At 42.9% G+C, this 20,020-nt stretch overlaps 1 protein-coding gene across 2 annotated transcripts in view; it reads left to right on the top strand.

Moving 5' to 3' along the window:
• The window catches only part of LOC121623719 (partitioning defective 3 homolog), a 323,624-nt gene that overhangs the window by 111,737 nt on the left and 191,867 nt on the right, over positions 1–20,020 (top strand). For both annotated transcript variants that reach the window (XM_041961133.1, XM_041961132.1), the window contains exon 4: positions 17,655–17,839. In XM_041961133.1, the coding sequence (XP_041817067.1) occupies positions 17,655–17,839 (185 nt within the window). The remainder of the gene's footprint in view (positions 1–17,654; positions 17,840–20,020) is intronic.

Raw genomic sequence — 20,020 nt, 5'->3', positions numbered from 1 at the left:
ACCACATGCCGCTTGGTCTGATAGCAGGAACCGATACTTATCATTCTCATCTGCCCCCCTCCCCTCTCTCTAACTCTCTCTGGTCCAGAACTACCTCTTCAATCTCTCACTTCAGCAGTAAGCAGGTGGTGCAGCACGATCTAGGGGCTTAGATATCGGAAGAATCACAGAGTTGATAACGGCTGCGGTGTGCATCTGCTGATTGGTCTTGTGTGATGGTTAACCCATTTCACATCAGCTCTGTCTGCCTCCTTCTCCCTTCCTCTTTCAGTAAAGGTCTTTTCACAGCTTAGTTATGATAATGTTAGCCGTACCTTTCAGTACCTAGGCTCAGCACTACATTGACGTATAGGTTCTGACTGATGACAAGTTTAGCTGTTTGTCAAAGACACCCAGCTTTATTTCTTTTCATCCTGATGCAGTCTAATAGTCACAATGCCGAAGCACAATCCCTGCTATACTTCTGCATCGGCCACTGACCTCCTCCACCTGTAATTGTCTGTGTATTGTGTATGAACCCTGTTTCCTCCAAGACTGAATCAAGTACACAGCAGACTATAAACTATAAATGGCTACTTCATTATTTCCTCAGAGACACAGAAACCAACTGGCTCTCCCATGTTGGAATACAACTAAGTGGAGCAAGGTTTTCTCGTAGTTTGGTTAAAAACAACCTCATTGGTGAATGTGCATACAGTACATGAGCACTACACAAATTAAATATTAAATTTCTATACCTATACCTGTCTCCAAGACAGGGTCACAAACTGAAATAATAGGCAGGACCTAAGGTGAGCCTTCTGGGCCCCTTGGGGGCTGGTTGGTAAGACCGTGGGCAAATGGGCAAAATGAATATAACAACCATTCCTCACTGAGTTTAATCATTACAGGCAATGGAACTGCCAAGAAACAGGGCATGATTTCTCAATCGACAAGCTTGAATTACTCTTTCTTTTTCTTTGGCTCCAAGAAGAGATGATGACACAGCCTTTTCTAGGTTTCTCTTTCCTCCTCTGCAGTGCCATGACACTATCATGAAACACTTGTCATGACAGGCTTATCCTCTCAGCAAAGACTGGAAAAAAACTCAAGATTTATTTAGCTCTGATTAAAAAAAGCAAAAAAATAAAATGCCTTGAGATTTTCACTCATGCAGCCCCCTCTGTCATACTTACTGTGTATTGCTATGTACGCAAATCACTGTTATTCCAATGGACCTATCAGGGCGAACTTACAACACACGTGGCAAGGAATCACAATGCTTTGCCCATGTAGGGACATAGAAGAGAGGATGGATGTGTTTATGTCATAGATCTACTCAACCCTTCTTCAACAACAATCCACAAGCACTCCAGCTGTGCATCACACCTCTCACAGTAGCTCCAGAGCTGAGTACACACTCAGCTGTGAGGATGTTGCGATAGCAAGCTCATCATTAGCGCACTGAAAGCACTTTTAAACCCACCGGCCCTTGTGAGACTATGAACTGCCTTCCTCTACCTGAGTTAGTGTAGAGGCTATTAGTTATGTCAACTCTTAATCATACTCATGCTTGTAGAGGGGGGGAGTGCCCAGAGTGGGTGTTTAAACTGCTGAGGAGTGGGCGTTCAGTTCACAGTCACTGGGAATATTAGTCATAAAACTCTCATACTGTCATAATATCATCCAGGGCTTCTTATAGCTAATTATTGCAACGGCCGGCACTGTTAAATGGTGAAGGCAGTGTTTTGGTAATGAAGTGTGAAGTGCTTGGAGTGGTAAAAGTCTCCACTCAGCACTGCTGGGAATGTGCTACCAGTACTATTCCTATTATTACTTCTGCCAGGATCCCAATAAAGCCGTAGCTAGACAGCTGAATCATGTGAAGCTGTGTGTGTGTGTGTGTGTTTGAGAGAGAGGGGGAGAGTTTGTTGACTGCTTTATTACTTCCCGAGCTGGGCTGAGATCAGTTCTTCTGGTCACTTGTGTCACACTTAGAGCAACACAGGAGCAGTGAGGTCTTGATTGGGAAACAAAGTCGTTAACACTTTCTGACAGGCAGAAATAGCCTCAAACGGTGGCTGGCCATAAACTCGAGACAAGGAGCATGGGAGTGGAGCCAGAGTTTGTTTGCACTGACTCTGGTGTTGTCTCAGCACCGAAGACGCTGAACAGAAAGACGTTTAGCAGAATTATGGGTCTGGCTGTCGTTATGTGACGTATGGCATCTTTGTCCACTTCAGATTTCTCTAAATGTACAGTTTGTTTATCCACGAGGCAAATGCTTCAATATTTCTATAGTGCTGAGATAAATCCTGTCCAAAGTGGCACTGCTTTGGTTGATAGTCTCCGGGATGAGATTTTGCAGAGACAGGAAGTGTTAGCAGGACATTTGATTGCGGAGCTGAGAGAGTCATCTGACCTTTCCTGGTCTGGTTTTTTGTCGGAGATGAAGAAAGAGCAGACGCTCACAGTATCTTTTTCTCACTCTGTGGCTGCTAAAAATGTCGTCTTTTGCTAGGTTACAATTAGATCGTTCAGATTTTAAAAATAAACTGATAAACCAAATCAGAGCTTGAGGTCTTCAGTAGTCGGCCCTTATGTCATTAATTAACAAAATGATTCTCTGTCTCAAGTGCAGAGTTTAAGGAGTTGCTAATTTACTGCTGCCCTACTGAATTTCCTTTCTAAATTTAACAAAAAGAGATTCAACATGTAATTGTTCCATTACTCTCATATTTCTCTCCCCTTTTCACACCAAATTCTTGTGCTTCTGTTTTTAGTCTCCCTCCATCTGAACAAGGACAACAACCGGGAGAAATGTGCATGCTGTTTCAGTTTCACTTATCAGACCCAGCTTTGATAAAATGCAATAGGTTGTTGTCAGCCACGTGACGTTAAATTCAAATGGAGGGCAGGAAGTGAAAACCGCGATGGACGAGATGGAGTAAAGTTCCTACTGTGCTGGTTGAATAAAAAATGTCTCAATGAATTAACTATTATGTACAGTGATACTAAAGCAAAAATTGTTTTCAACTCAGTATTCATCTTTATGCCTCTCCTCCTCTGTGGTTCATTTACGTTGTGTAAGGCATGTCAAAAGAGGGTCAAACTGGCCAAGGGCAATGCCTCCTGGTCTCAGCACGATTAGTCCACAAAGGGCCAGTCGTGTTTAGCGCCTCTTTTTCTCCAGGCTCTCCATCCCAGTGGACCTGCATACAACCCCTCGACTCTCTCTCTCTCTCTCTCTCTCTCCTGCACCGATCTGATTCGCTGTCTTCCACTGGGAGGTCACCTGTGAAGTTTGTCTGCTTGAAGGCACATGTGAGGAAAGCGCTCAGGCATGTGCAAGCACATGCTGGTAGCCACATGAGGTTACAAACACCTATGCTTAGACACATGTGATGCAGGCAGACAGGTATTTATTCACACATGCTAATGCACATGCAATCTTCATGGGAGCATTGTTGAGGGCATGCATACAGACACTACAGGTTAAATGTTTTCATTGTTATAGGTGCGTGTGTTTGCTAATGAGCACACGCACACACACACACAAATACACAAATGTGGACTGTCATAAACTGCAACTCTTATTCTAAAATGAATAAAGGCAAACTCTTTTTGTCAGCTTGTAGGTAGAGATATAGTATCAGCAAAAATCATTTCCCAAATATCAAGAATATGAGACTTGCTTCGAGAAAATCATCTAAACAATTTGATTTACATGGATATCAGCTGAAATGATCTCACTGCAGTGTGCTAGATAAAATAACAAAACAGGATTATTTTTGCTGCACACTGCCACACAGACTCACCAAGCAACACACAATGTAGTAAAACCCATGGAGTTGGGAAGTAAGGCAGCACAACGAATATTTGTGAAGTGTTCATGAATAATGATGAAAATGGTCCTAGCTTGCTTATGAGAGAGAGAGAGAGAGAGAGAGAGAGATGCATCCTCTTGGCCACAGCTACAGAAAGTCTGTCGTCCCCTTCCTCCCTCTCCTCCTGTTTTTCATCAGATCCACAAAGATACAATCCACCCCAAAGCACTGTGGAAATCCCTGAACGCTCCCCTACCGCATTCTCATCTTCCCACAAACACGATCACTTTCAGAGTACTTACTTTGGCTCACAATCATAGCTTTGATCAAAGCAAAACATTTGCACATACTCTGCTTGATTCATTGTTTCTTCTCATGAAACGGCTTCTCCCAGCAAGCATTAAGGGCAAATTAATTTGACAGTGTGCAGCGACTGCTTACTTCCTTCGTGCTACCCAAGCAGATGTTTAGAAACCACATGTTGGTATATTGGACTGAAGTTCTGGGTCTAGAACAAGCCGCTCCCCGTCTTTTGGCATAGATTTGAACGATGAATTATTAATATGTGTTGATATGCTTTCATTCACCTACAGGAAGCAGCAGAAATGAAAAAAAGAAAACATGACTAACTCCCCCACATTTTCTCTGATTTCTCCTTATATTTTTAACCAGGCTTGTCAGCACTTGGTCAGCTACAGGAAAACACACTGGACCTGGTTTGGTTTTTACTGTCTTATTCTAGCAGAGCAGATGCAGGTTGACAAGAGGGGTTGAATTCCCTGCCCACTTCCCTGAAGGCTGTTGGCCCAAATTGTCTTTGTCCTGTGGAATTTAGTCAAGTAGCAGAGATCAAAGACAAGCTGTCTCATTGAATCTCCCCAGTCAGGCCCAGCAACAGCGTCAGGGGGTGTAGCTCAGGAGTAAAGTGTTTAACTGTAGATCAGGAGGTCCCAAGCTCAAATCTGGGTGTCTCCTCATTTTAGGCCAGGGTGATGACACGATCAACGCTTCAAGTGGAGACTGGCTTAAGCTGTCGGCGCATTTGAGCAACCTGAGCGAGCTCACACCTCACTGAATTGTCCTCGATTCAGACACCAGTTGCGTTGTTTTACTTTAAACCTTTCCTACAATCTTCTTTTTACCTGTAGCTGTAAACTGCCATCAAAGCTGCCACCTTGCCAACAGTAACAATACTGTAGGAAATGTGATAAAGCAGCTTTGACGTCTTCTTTTAGAAAACTTGGGGTGAAAAACGGTAGTCTGTCATGAAGTATTTGTTTCAAAGGATTTTTAGAGGTTTTATTTTGATTAATTTAAAATGTATTTAACCAGGAAAAAGCCTCACTGACATTAAAAATCTCCTTTACAAGAAAGTCCTGGCCAAGACAGGCAGCAGCACAATAAACAGGATATAAGTTATAAAGATTTCAGTTCACAGCACGAGTTTACCAAATAAGACGAGATAAGATGAGGGACGTTGAGGGGCGTGAAAAAACGTCACTATTTGACACCATGGGAATGAAACCAGGCTTGGAAAGATCATGGTCTTATTTTGATATAGGAAATAGTCCAAAGTGCATGAGACAAGATGTATTAGTTAACATTTGATTGAATTCAAAATCTTTGACTAACCTGACCCAAAGTGCTTTTGTTGCCTAAAGCAAACCACATTAGCTGTTGTAAGTAACGGTGCTGCACTTTGTGCCTTCACAATCCACCACAACCACCTGCCTGTAAAAAAAAAACATTGTCGGTGATGATAATCCAGGCAGCAGTTATGTTTGACACTACAATGTGACAACTTAAAAAAAACAACTTAATACTGTATAAACATAATTTCTAGGAGACATCTCTCTTCACTCATTTCCTTCCTTTACTGTCCTCACTTCCTCACTGCTGAGAGGAGAAAGGTTGATGATCGATGCCTTTACCTGTGACCACAGTGCCTGAGCAGTCAAACAAGCACTAAACCCAAAGTAATACCTCAAACTTTGGATGTCACATTTTGGACTGAGGCAGACCTGGGCCATGGTCCTTTGGGTGGTCTCTCAAGATGACTACAAAGTCCAAAGGAGAAGAACTAATGTGTCAAGAAATCAAATAGTTTGCTAGCTTCCATCTCAGCATGACGGCACAAGTTAGAGCGAGCCTTATTCATTCTTCAAGTGGAAATATGTGCGTGTCCAGACAAATGCAAAAGAAGAAACGCTAACAAAGTTCATGCTTTTCAGCACACGATCAGGCCTTCAGTACTTTAAGTGCTGTGCAATGGCTGAAAAGTTACTTACATATTTCATCATTCTATACACATTTACTGTGGGGTCAAGTCGTGCCATTGCCGTGAGCAACTGAAACTTTGGACATCAGTTGAGACCTTTCATTGCCTCCATCCACAACTGCCATAAACTCTGGAAACTTTAGCCAAGCTCCACTGAAAGACCATCAGCCCTTTCCTGTTTTGAGGTGTGAAGCAATCTCTTTTTGGTGCCATGACACAACCTAGCTAATTCTCTGTGAAATCCAACCAAGCGCTATATGATGTAAAAAGCAGTGTAGAGTAACTGTAGTCATGAGTTATTGATGTTTAAGTGCCACACATAGCACCTTTAACCTCGCAGCCTCCCTGTGACTCTCATATAATTCCCATAAAACCACCACTTTCTCCCACTGTCTGAGCATTATTTTGGAACATACTATCGTTATCGTCTTCGGACACACTCTGCTACCTTGTTGTCCGATTACATGAGTTATTCCTACCGTGGGTGCTTTACATACCTACTGAGAAAAAAGTTTGATTTTCTAGAACCCTGCTTTACTCTCATCATCCCCTGCTTCGAATCTCTATGAAAACCTCATGTGCTTGTATAATAACTGCGTGGCAGATCAGAGTGACGCATATCCTGTTTCTTTGGATCCTGTATTCACTTTTTCTAAAACACTCCTAAAAGTTCCTCCCATAGTGCTGAGCGGCGCTGCTCACTGGTCTTCCTCTGTTTTTGCCTTTGTCACCCTGCTCTGTGTTTTAGAAAGAACGCCTCTCTGCTTTGACTTGTTGCATGTAAACCACTCTGACCTCATACGTGCTGTTATGTGCTTTTGTGTGATCAGAAATGGATTTATGTGTGTGTGAGCTGTTTCGAGATTAGCACATGTGCTCGGTGGCGGCTCCCAGCAGGCAGCTTTTACCCATTGAACCACACAGGCCTCAAACCAGTGCCCATATCACTCCTCCCACAGCACTCCTCTCATCTCACACACCAAATAACTTTCTGTTTTTCCCAATAAATCATCAAGGGTGCAGTAAATGTTGCAGAGTCTGGTTGAAGTTTGCATTTGTCATCTTTGCTGAAAAGAGCAACCGAAGTGAGGATGTTTTTGTTCAAAGCAGAGGAAGACGTTCTCGTGGCTGAAATGTTTGCGATATGGATTTTGTGTACGTGCTGTCTGGAAACTGCAGTGGAATTAGCTCTATGCTTCAGATTCTGTCTGGCCTGCCAGAAACTGAAATTCATTCACTCACTCATCAGCTTCCAGTTTCTGCTCACACACTGGCTGTGACAATTAAGTCTGTGTCAGATTCGGCCTGTTTAAAGATAGAAGAAGCCAACTCTTTGTGCCACAAAGTGATCCAGCAGCTTTTCTGCAGAGACAAGGCTGCCCATTGCAAGGAAATCTAGTTTAGAGACTAATACAAGCAGTTACTCTCTCAGTAATTCTATCTGTGTGACAGTCATGCCTCATAATTACAGTAATTGTTATAAATTGTTGTTTACATGCTACATACCTGTAATCTATGGGATTATGTTAGCTTGTTGTATGAGTTCTTACAAATATACTTAAAGGGGAGCACCACAGATTTCACACATCAAACCCTGTTTACAGGTGTTTGAGAGTTCTAATGTATGTGTGAAAAAGTTGCATTGGCTCCTCCTAGTGGCTCAAGAGGGAGCTGCCTGAAATCTAATAAACTGCCTCAAGTGATGTCATTCGAGTCAGCATTAGTTGGGGCTGAAAACTACAAGTTTGAAAATGAAACTTGTAGTGTGGCGTTAAATAGGCCTCTTCTTCATCTCTGCTTGAGGCTAGCTCCATGAGGCTTCTGACAAGGAAGAAAAATGTTTTGAGTAAAAAAGATGATATCTCTGGCTCTGCTGCATTGATTTCAGTCCTCTTTTATTGATTTCTATACACACACTCACACTGATCAGAAGTCCTTTTATCTGGGTGTAAGAACCTCTTCAAAATACAACGGGCCACTGAGGAGCACTGATAGAAGCCATGTTAATGACATTGTTAAGATGAGTAGCTTTTTGAAGCTGTGTGAGTCTGAGTGAGTGAGGTTTCATTGCAGCTTTTACAGACTGACACCCCTGAAGCTGACTATATCTTCTGCACTGAAATTTCATGGACAAGAAGAGGTTTGGGTTAGGATAAGTCTTTATTTATCTCGGCAGTGTCAGTGTTTTTTATACGAACTACACAAGTCCAAATTTGTTTGGCCAACCAAACTGAATTATGAAATGTATCTGGTAGGTTTGGCTGTGCCTCTAGCTTCTACCATTCGTGGCTGGCTCATGACATCGTCAGAGGAGTGTTTTTAATCATGAGCGACTTGGCCACATATCAGGCTGAGTGAGATTTATGGCCCCTTTTCTCTGAGAGTCTGTACCTCCAGACCAGCCGTAATGGAGAAACACACAAAGTGGTGTTTACATGGAGGGTGCTGCTGCAGACCTGTTTCTGGGCTGACTGAGGGTTGTTTGGTTTGCTGATTAGCAGCTCCCCGGAGGCCTCGGTGCAAAGGGGACTCTCCATAAGTCTGGTTTAAGTGGGAATAGAGTTAGGGTATTGTAATGGGGCTGCTGATCCCATTTTGTATCCAATTTCACTGGACTGTTTTATTTTGGGCGAATGGAAAAGAATGGAAAAATGGAAAAAGAATAATTTATTGTGCTGCAATTGCAAAAGACACATAAGGAAATTTTAACTGAGAATCACTGAAATTAAACCAGGAGCATGATCACTTGACCTCACATGTTAATAATTGTTTAACTGCCAACAAAAATGAGAGACTTTGGAAGCATCAGGCACAAACATGCTCACATGCATGTTAGCGCTCATTCATATGCGCACACATGCAAACGCATAAGCACAAATGCAAGCCGGCACACTAGTTTAGTTACTCTCTGGGTTCTCAGTGTGAGTAGAGCCTCGACCTAAATGAGTCAGGTTTGATTTGGGGAGTGAACTCCACTCCTTTCCTCCTCCTCTCTGAGATCTTCATCGTCTGGGGAAACAGTCTAAGAGCAGTGCACACACGCACGCACACACACACACACACGCACACACACACACACACTTGTGTTATTGTTGTTGAAGTGTCTAGGTGTCTGCTGCTGGAGGCCTCATCTCTGAGGACTCGAGGAAGGCTGACATCCTCTCCTCTTTCTCACAAGTAAATAGTCTGTATTGTGTTTCTGTCAGGAGAGAAGAATCAGTCTCTGTCTCTCTATTTCTTGTTCAAAATGAAAACAGGATGGTTGATTCAGCAGCCCTGTAGGAATGGAGCACGTGTTTGACTCAGGGACTGTAACGGAACATCATATCCAACACCAAAGCTAATATGATTGACACCTCAGTACATGTATACGTCCTTATTTAATGCTAACATAATCCGATATAAAACTTGATTAGAAATGAGAAAGGACAAAAAGAATGGCATGCATTGGATCACATAACATTCTTGCCATTGCAAGGTGTTTCAGCTTGACACTCTGTGCCAAATAAGGCCGAATAGGATTGAAGAGGTCACTGTAACCGCAGAGACTTACAGTTTATTTTGAAGAGATGACCCTGATATATGGTTCTGGCACCATCAAAAGAGGTCGAGATGCTCTCCTACAGAGGCCACACAGCCAGTCAAGTGATATTTCATCTTTTCGGCCAGTTTACGAGAGGAGGCTGCTGTGTAAAGAACTTCACCTTCGAACCTGTAAACAGAGCAGTGGAGAAAGCCAGGGCTTGTTTTGATTTCTCTACAAACATGTCCTTTTGTGCAGGAAGCAGCTCAGTGGTAAATAGCAACCTGACAAACTAGCAACATATGATTTGATGATTTTTATAACCTAAGGACACTGAACGATGGACTTGTTTGGTTTCACAAAAAACATTTGTGGCATTTCAATATGGTTTGCTGTAGTTGCTGACTGGCTTATTTGCTCGGTGAGGTTTGGGTCTGCTAAGAAAATGAAAGAGGAGGGCTGCCATATTTCTGTTCGGGTCAGAGAACACAATATCCTGTCTGCACTTAGAGATTAATTAGAAACATACATATGCACAGAAGCAGAGATAGCTGGACACTTTGCTTTAAAGCCAAGTAGGCTTTTTGTTTTCATAACTGCCCGCTTGCTTCAAAGTGCTTTTCCGTCCATCCATCTATTGGATTTCATCTTCTGCTCTTGGTAAAGGTCAACAGTTGATGTTTATTCAGAGTTGGTCTTGTCTCACTTTCTGACAGTACATCAGATTAGAGTTTGCTAAACACTTCACAGAAACACTCTTGAGTGGTGTTCTCGACCCCGTTTGGCCTTCGGTTGACCAGCGTCCTATTTAAGTCTTCTACATATTTCATCTCCTTCTCCACAGTCCTGGTTCCCACCGCTGCAGAACTGTATCACTGCCCCCGAAAAATGGAATTTTTGTCCCCCTGTGAATGATTCAGGTCAGGGTGTATTCAGTGGAAATCCCCTTCGCCGTACACAAGGGACATCAATATGTAGTCAGTGGTTGGAGAAGAGAGTTAAAATGGCTCAGTGCCATAATTTATTCAGACATTGAACTGGCCCAGGCTTGAAGTATTCAAAGTAGCTGAGGAAAAAAATAGCTTTTAGACATTTCATGAAGCCATGGTCGCTTGGCATTTATATTTAAATCAGGTCGATATGAAAGCATGGACTCAGAGTACACCAGGGCCAGAAAGCCACAAGGGAAAATGCCTAGTTCACAGACCAGACAGCCTTCATCCTGGTTGGCTGATAGTGCCCATATTCTAACTGTACTGCGCATATTTGTATTTAAATACTAATGAAAACTTCATTTATCCCTTAAACTTTAACCCACATCTTACGGGAGAGGAAAGTTCCACCCCTGGTTACATTACAGCATATTATCTGTGCCACTCATTGCAGGAGTTATGGTGTAATTTATTAGTGTAACTTCTTCTCCTAAGACCACCTTTCATATTCTATTAAAGAGTAAATCCACTGAGGTACATAGGAAAACAATTTGCTGTTGCACCGATGTTTGTGTCAACCTCCCAAACATGCTGCACTTGAGGCGACAACTCAATTAGTGATGTCATAGCAGGTGTTTTTCATTTAGCTGCTGATGACAAACACCTGCTGCACTGCCATGCACGAAAGTCTCGAGCCACAGTTTGTATACCCTCGAAGTTAAAGATTTCTTAATTTGACAAGGTCGAGAGAACAGGCTTAAGACTGTTGCTGTCAGGTGGCAGTGAAATCAGTGATCCTGGAGCAAATGGTGTTCCAGTCCAGAAAAGTCAGAGTCACGGCAGCACTGAATTCTGAGTTAAAGGACTTTTTGTGCGTGGAGGAAGGATGTGCTTTACTCTTCTACAGCGCATTTCTCCAGGTACGATTGTTAAGTGTCAGCACAAAAGCGGCGAGTCTAGAAAGAAAGTCCCCTGAGGGATAAAGCCTCAGATACAGTCATGATAAATTTGTCTGAATATGCCAGAATACATCACTGTAAAGCAATTTTGGGGTCTAACTCAAAAACAATCCCTTGTAGAAGTGAGGAGCGGCAGAATGTACTTCCAGGATTATGCAAATGTTTTTATCCAGGTAATTTGGTCATTTTGAGAATAGAAACACGAGCAAACGAGCACAAATGCACATACAAAGTCCCTCCTCAGCGTGTCCTCTCTGGAACCTTATCAGTATGCTGAGGCGTTCGCTCCATTACCTTGAGTTGGCAGTCAGTCAGGAGGAAGGGCCACTCCCTCCTCTCCAGGTAGAGAAGGGACCCATTCTCTTTACTTCATGCCATTTCAGTGATTGGAAACTTCCACGGCTAATACATTAGAGCTGACCCCCATCTCTCTCACCACTAAGTTGGGAGTTGATTTTGCTGCGTTATTAGAGCTGCTTGAGGGAAAAGTGGGAAAGTGAAGTGAGCTGGATGTGACTGTGCTGGAGGTTGGTTTTGTTTATGACGAGCAAGAGAGACGACTATGTGGAAGGTACATAATGTTTTAATGGTGTGTTTTCTGGCTCATCAGTGGGAAAGGGTTTGGCATTCTTACACCTCATGGCTGCTTTAAAACTGCAGAAAATGTTGTCCATAGGTTGTCTGTATAGATTCATCAGCCACCTCATAAGATTTCAAGTATAACACACTCCTCTGGACTCACTGACATTGTCATCCCAGTGTCTTCCGCATTTCTAACATCAGGCAGTTAAATAAGTATGTTAAGCATTTCACTTGACATCAACTCAGAGGGGAAATGTCGTTGTCAGTGCAACAGCATCTACATGTACAAATACACTAGAAGACAAATGCATCAAGAAGACTTCAAAGGCCTCTTAAGTGGGTGTCCTCAACACATCCTCATTTATAAAGCAGAATAGCCCCTTGTCAGGGATAAATGATGGCATTTCCTATTATTTTGTCTGACAAGGCGCTTGCTTGAGACGGATGTTATTTAAAGTGGACTTGACAACGGAAGACTGACGGTTATCTCCAATCGGACAACAACATAAACCCTCTGTACTCCTGATTGACCAGCACACCAATTGGTGCACTGTTATCAGTGTTTGCTGCAGATTTTCAAGCTGGAAAGGAGAGGAGGCTGTTCAGTTTACCCCCAAATTGGTCTCTGAGTAGATATTTGGTCAAAAATAGGCCATGCAAATACTAGATCATGTTTAATTTCATATCTGTGACACCTAAAATAAGCATTTGCGTACTGCAAAAGATTATGAGTCAAGATTTCTTTTGGATGTTTTTCTAATAGTATAGCCCCGGGGCATACATGAATTTGTTTTGATAATGGCTGATGCTAGTTCTTTTTGCATATCAAATGGCACATGCTGATGGTTAGAACTGAAGCAAGCATTACTTGACAAGAAATGAATGACAATTATCTCTTACAACAACACTAACCCTTCCCTGATTGAACAGACACACGTCATTTATTGGTCCGTCATTGGTGACACAGGATCACCATTTTTTCCCTGAACTTTTCACTACATCAGTAGTGACGGTTAATGTCAGTGCTTTTTGCCAGGGAAGAAGGCACAGGTTGTAAATGAAGCACGATGTTAGCACAAATGTAATCCCTCCCATTTCAAACTGTGCTGCCGGCTCCACTGGCCGTAGAAATAGTAAAAATCAGTAGCTGTGCCCACAATGTGCGTCCAGAATCCAATCGCGTAAGCTTAAACCAAGATTTTTTTAGATCCATCAATCTAATGCTAAACTAAATGACTTTAATATCGATTTTCATGCTGTGTATATATGGCAATATCTTTATCCAGGGTGATTTATACAAGCTAATATATTTCTCCTCCAAACAAGGTGAGTGTGAAAGATAAATAAAGGACAAAGCAATGCGAGGTAACAGCCCCTGGAGAGTCTGACCTCTCCCTGTGGTGAATTGTGATGTGTGTACATCTCTATGACCCCGCGCCCTGGCCATAATCCCTCACTACAGGGGCTGGATTAGGGCCTCGTTTTATTAGCAAGCCCCCCCCCCTGCCCCCGAACGGTCTCGCTCCCCCCTCAGCCTGGATCGATGGCTGGCTCGGTCTAAAGTGGTGGCGGTGGTTATTAAACGTGGGACCAACCAAACCCTCGGTTGCAGGGATAATCCCATCACAAATTAAGTAGAGGAAAATTGGTCAGGGAGGACGGGGAGGGGGGAGAATCTTCATATTGTGACCTTCTAAACAGAGAGCACATAAACAGCACACACTGCTTAACAACTCTCTTATTTATCATATGTTAATCTGTAAGGATTTGCATCTGCGATGAACCAGCAGTTTATTAAAGAGAAGCCTCACTGAACTGAATAGGCCATTCTCGTCCATGTTTACATATCAGCGGCATCGTAAAACAGCCAGACGTTATTAGTTGATGCGTAAGCGGGAGTGCACATAACTTTTTTCGATGATGGTGTTTGATGCTCACCCCGCACACCACTGATAGTTTGTGCAGCGCTCTTCATTATCTGTGTTCCCCCTTCACATCAATATGCACCTCCAACATTCAGTCCTAGCTTCTTCAATAATGCAAAATCCTCAGCATAGGAAGACACAGGATGCGTGTGTGTGTTTAGCTTTATGAAATGTTCGAGAAAAACATTACACGGAGCTTGCCGTTGTTCTTCATTCTCGCTCTTTTCAGCTTGACTAGCTCGTTTGCTAGCGGTAGCTTGTGCCACAGTTTTGTGCTCCTCACTCTTTTCCAGTTTATCAAATAATGGATGATCATTGTCCATTCAATAACCCAGACCCAGTTCAGTTGTAGCCAGGCACACAGAGCCGTGTTTTGAAACAACTGGACGTTACACATTCCTGATTTTTGTCACTCATGTGTACCTATGCACCACGTATACGTGCACCCCTGTATATAAGCGTGGATTCAGAGTGCAAACAGGGTCAGAATACAAAGTAAAAGTAAATCCTTTGTATATCTCACTCATGCATATCTGTGATATTTTGTAATATGTAAGGAAAGCATGATCAGCAACTGATACAATTGGAAAGAGATTAGCCTAATCTTGTGTCTTATAAATGTAACATCATATTACATCTTCTAAATCATATCGTGTATCAGCACATGATGCAATATTGCATGTCTTAGAGAAACTCAGGGGTTCAGCTGCAGGCTCTTCTAACTCTCTTTATCTGCAGCACTTTAATTTAATTTAGTTTATTAGTTATTTAGTGTGAATGTTGAGTAAGTATGGTTTTCAAAGGATATAAATAAATGTTTAGTCGCAAACAATGGACATTTTATTCTGTTAGCATCTGGAAACAGTCATGTCACATAAAGCAAGATTGCTGTTGTCATGGTTTCAAAAGACCCAGATAAACGTCCAGTAAGAGCTGAGCCTTGAGGTATTCTGGGAAAAACATCAAGGCTTTTAATCCACATCAAGTGTCTTGTGTAACTCCCTGTCCACACACACAGATACACCAAGAGACAAAGCTTTATTTAAAACTCTTGTATGAAAAAAGACTCATTTTGAGATAGAAAATACAGTGTGGAGATTTGATATGGAGTTCCAAATTCATACAATCTCTGAACATCTGCATTTTTTTACCCCTTTCTTTGTCATTTAATCCCCCCTGCCCCCCCTCATTTTTTCCCTGTGTCCACTGATCTCACTCTCACTCCCTGTCTTTCTGTATTTGTGTCATGTAGGATAATACCAGGCATTAATTACACCCGCTGTCTGAGGCGAATGCCATTACAGCCTTGAACTGGACGTGAACCAGCAGTTACAAAGAGGGGGCAAAGTCTATTAAATGTCATTATTGAATCTTCAACCTAATTTAAGAGTAAACGCGCAGTGACTGGCCATCTGGCTGCTAGCTGTGGTTTCTTTAAGCCCACAGACCACGGTCAAAATAAATGAAACACATTTGTAACAGGGGACAGAATACATTAAAAGCTGCTGGTGAGTTTTGTTGCCGTGGCCTATGTCGGCAGAGTGGTTTGGTAAGGAGAAAGATCAAACTTTTACCAGAGTGTTGGGGAAGCTGCTTTGAAAGTGTTTTTACAAGCTACCTGCTACTGTATGAGAACCTGACTTGCAGCAATGATTCCCTGATGAGCAACAGAGAGTTTTATTAACTGAAGTTACTTAGAAAAATAGTTTGAAACCCCTGCTGCCAACTCCACTTTTTGGTAACTGAGAAAGTTCCTGGAAGTTTCCATTTGTCATCATATATTCATGCCCCCTGCCAGAGTGGCCCCGCTCATAGTGGAAGGAGGGGGCTGTGCTGTGAGACGCACGGTGACAACAGAACTTTTCGACTGAAACAGGATATTGGCGCAAATGTTTCAGCACTGGCATCAACAGTACTGGGAGCTTTGGAAGGGATACGATGAAGTTGGCAACAATCAGTTAATATAGTTGTTGCGATTAATACACGAAAAATGTTATTTGTATGTCTCTGACGGGCCACAGACTCTGGTGTCCTAGGCGAAAGTCAAATTCCTCCACCACCTGAGAGCCACACACCTACTTTTAACCCTGCAACATAAAGACGACTCTATATCCTTCACTGTATCATCCAATATAGATGTGACTTCCTGCATACTGGGTTACTGTTCCTTAGGCCTAATAAGTATACAAAACAATCATACACAGCCACCTTCTTTGTATGTGGTGTAACCTAAATGTAGACTACAACAAATGAGGAAATGATAATTCAGTGCCATCGAGCCCTGACCGTAATCGTGAGAGCACAGAATCAGGTAGGAGAGGATTAAATAGTGGGAGTAGGAGTGAAATGAGGAGGGAGGTAGAAGGGATGTTTCATGATGTGAGCGTTCTAGAGCAAGTACAGGTGAAGGACATGGGCGAAGAGGCGTGAGCCACTGAGGGATGCTTCTTGAAAAGATTAGTTTTGACAGAATATGAAGGCACTGAGAAACACTTGTTGATCTCCCCTTTTTTTTGGGGGATTCAGTCCCGTAATTCTCCCTCCGTTCATGGCTACCCTGCAGGCCGTCACAAGAATCACTTGCGTTCCAAACTCCCCAGTCTTGTCACAGTATTAAATACGCACAAGTCGCGGCACAGCGTAAGCCGTGATTAAAATGCGTTGCTTCCACCACTAAGACTTGTCTCCGGTGTATCAGATGGGAGCTTAGCAACGGCATATGCTCGATGCAACGATCCGCCGATGGATGACAGGTGGTTACCCAACTATTTGCATAATTATGGGTGTAACACGCAGGCTGCTAGAACGTCATAAACAAATCCATATGGCCTTTTGGGAAAATCCAGATGATTCATACCGCAGCTCACCGATATACTTACTGCCTTCCCCGCGTAACAGACATCAGCAGGATTTCTCACTGACTGTTTTAACTGGAGTGTGAAGTGCAGAGCAACTTCATTCCCTCTAGATGTTTTGGCAGCTGATCAAATATGAGAACTTTATACCGAGTTTTAGTTGCAGATCGGTCAATGTGGCGGCCGTAACATGGACCAGTGTTTCCTGTGCACTTTCTTTTAGATTTTTGATGGCTGGGGTAATTTTGGTTGTGCGGCTCGGCTTCAGTTCCGGGACACGTTCCAGAATCAGCATCGGTCGGTAGTGCAGTGTGTAAAAATGACCCTTTTCTTAAGAGTCAGATCATGATGTAGGAGTAATTTTGTCCCAATTACAGTTGTAATTGTTATTTTTAGGGTAGCTAAGCTAAGCAAGGTGTTGAATAATTTTTCACTTTTTCTCATATTAACATTTTTTTAAAGCCGTCTGGGTAATTTTCCAGCTAAAACTACATTTGCAGTATATTTCTTTAACTCAAGCCGAGCCAAACCTCTCATAGTTGAGTTGTACAATATTTCCTTTTGGGCTCAATAGACCTTTTATGGAAACACTTTAATCACCACTTCCCATGTCTCAGCTGACATGAAGTGCAGTCGGGGAGATCCTGTCAGGGTCTAATGTTTGCCAGGCAGAACAGTGAGCGAAACACTGAGGAAGAAAGTGGTTTGATGTTGCTATAACCTGCTGTGTCCCTTATTTTTTTCTCATTACATCACTCTCCCCTTGTTTTCTCTCCATTCTTTCACCTCCACAGACATGCCTCTCCATGTCCGTCGCAGCAGTGATCCCTCCCTGGCCGGCCTTCCTCCGGACGAAGTCCCGGTGGGTCCAGAGGAACCGTCCAGAAAGAATCCAACTCGCTGGTCCACAACTGCCGGCTTCCAAAAGCACAACAACAAACCAAACACAAGCGCCGGCATCAGCAGCCTGGAACAAAAGGTAACATAGAAATCTGGTCAGTGACCTTGACTTTCGACTGAGAGAAATGCCTCAAAAATACCATAATTTGCCAGTTTTATGTGAATCTAAAAAGGTGCTGAAACTCGACAGAACTTAAAAAAGATCGACATTGCATTAATTCTGTGTTACATTACATTCAAGCAGCATCTTGCCCAGGAGTTATTTTCCGCAGTGTTGCAGATGTACTGGAGCTGCATCAATTATAATGTCAGAGATGTGTGCTCTGAAATCTTCCAACCTCCAGCAGTCTCTCTGTTTAACTTCCTCACAGCTTCCCTCATTTTCATTCCGTCTCCTCTGCACCTCAAATCAAAGACATAACCGTTAGATATGAAACCTGTGCTACCCTGCGTGCTGATATCCAGCAGTGGCACAGATAGTCTTTATCTGAAACTAGTTCCTTCTGATAACACCCCTTCTTGTCTTCCAAAAAGACGAGCAGAGATTGTTAAACACTTTTTCTTTGTTCCAAATCCAGCTTTTCTGAGGCTTTTTAAGCCACTGATAAATCTTAAGAAAAGCAGTGCTCAGGTACATCCTCCCTGCGGCTTTCGAATGAGAAGGGAAGCCAATTAACTTCTCAAAATGGCTGCCCCCACGTGGTGCTGACAGACCTTCACTTCTTGATGAGAAAGGGATCCGTTCCCAATGAAACAGGGAGGTTAAAAAAAAAGGGAGATGATAGAGTGCTCGGAACGTGACACGGCAAACCTCCACGTGATTAGTGCATCTGGAAGCCGTGTCTGATAATCCTATTTAAAGACACTTTAGTTGTCAGAGGCTCAACAACCTTAACAGCACACTCCCCAGCCCATGGGGCGGAGGAAAGAGTTTGAGGTGAAATGGTTATTAGACCCTTCATTTTGTCAGAATGACTTCTTTTGTGGTCCATGTTACACTGAGCAAATACGCCCAATTGTTTGAATCCGTTAAAATGACGAGCTTGTGTCCTCAAAAAGAATGAAAAGTGTAAAAGCAGCAGGAGCGTCAGTGGGGCCAATTCCGCATTTTGGCAGCAGAAGTTTTATTCACGTGTTAGTTGTGACATTAAGATTTCTAATATTAAAAGTTTTAGGAATGAAGCTTCATTGAATGTTATGTTCAAGTATCCCATTTAGCTCTACTGCTATCTGTGGCAGGTGATCAGTTATCTGAATTTAAATCATCTTCCTGTCACTGACGGCTGGTTTAAAAGGTAATGAGAGAACATTGGGAGGCTGTCATTTCATCTTTTTTAAGAAGACCATTAGCTGTTTTCAATAAAAAAGGCATCCTCGCGCTCAATCCTCAGTATCTGTTTTTCATACACCCAGCTTGCGCATATTCACCGTCAGTCCATGAGGTCTATTTTTATGCAATCAACAACAGATGTTGACTGTATTAGTCAGCACTGACTTTGATGTATTCAGGTCTTGGAGCAAACATTGTTGTCAAAGGGAACCATACATCAGTGAAGAGCATTGCCAAAAGAGCGCATGGATACAAGCCATACACCGTAGTGTCTCCTCATTGTCTGTGATAATTTCCTTTACACACTCCAGCCGGCCACGTTGTGTTCAATTCCCTCTGAGTCCAGTTATGGCTGAGCACGGCTCGGTTCTGCTAAATCTCCAGAATATAAGCCAACGGGAGTCATCAGCTCGCACTGTAAACTCATCACGTCTGCCAATGACTTTACAATACCTCGCACTCTGGGTCCTCCACGCTTAACACAGTCAACTAAAGGGATTATTCAGTGGATATGAGCCCGCTGATTTACTGCTACCCCTCTGGTATCTGGGTTTCTCCACGTTTTACGATCTGATGTGTCGTAAAAGTTTGTGGAGAGGGGTCCGTTGTCGCGCCGTGTTGCTCAGCGGGGACAGAGGCCATGGCGGCTATCAAGGGCCGTCTCAGTAGAGCCCACGTGTCCGGCTGAGTTTTACAGTCCTGTCTGCAGTGCTTCCTCAGGCCCCGTCACGCCACATTCAGCAGCACTAAAACACACATGGCTCAGATAGCCATCTCTCTCCTGCTATTTCTCGCTCTCTGTTTGCATTGTTTGCTGCTATTTTATTACTCACCGAACATAACTTTATCGGCTGCCACTTCAGAGTTTTTTAACTTTTGTCTGCCTTCTTTTGTTGTGCGATGTCTCATTAACTAAATCCAAACTTTTAG

Source organism: Chelmon rostratus, chromosome 20, assembly GCF_017976325.1.
Source record: "Chelmon rostratus isolate fCheRos1 chromosome 20, fCheRos1.pri, whole genome shotgun sequence".
Classification (NCBI taxonomy): domain Eukaryota; kingdom Metazoa; phylum Chordata; class Actinopteri; order Chaetodontiformes; family Chaetodontidae; genus Chelmon; species Chelmon rostratus.
This window is presented reverse-complemented; position numbering and strand designations above follow the sequence as displayed.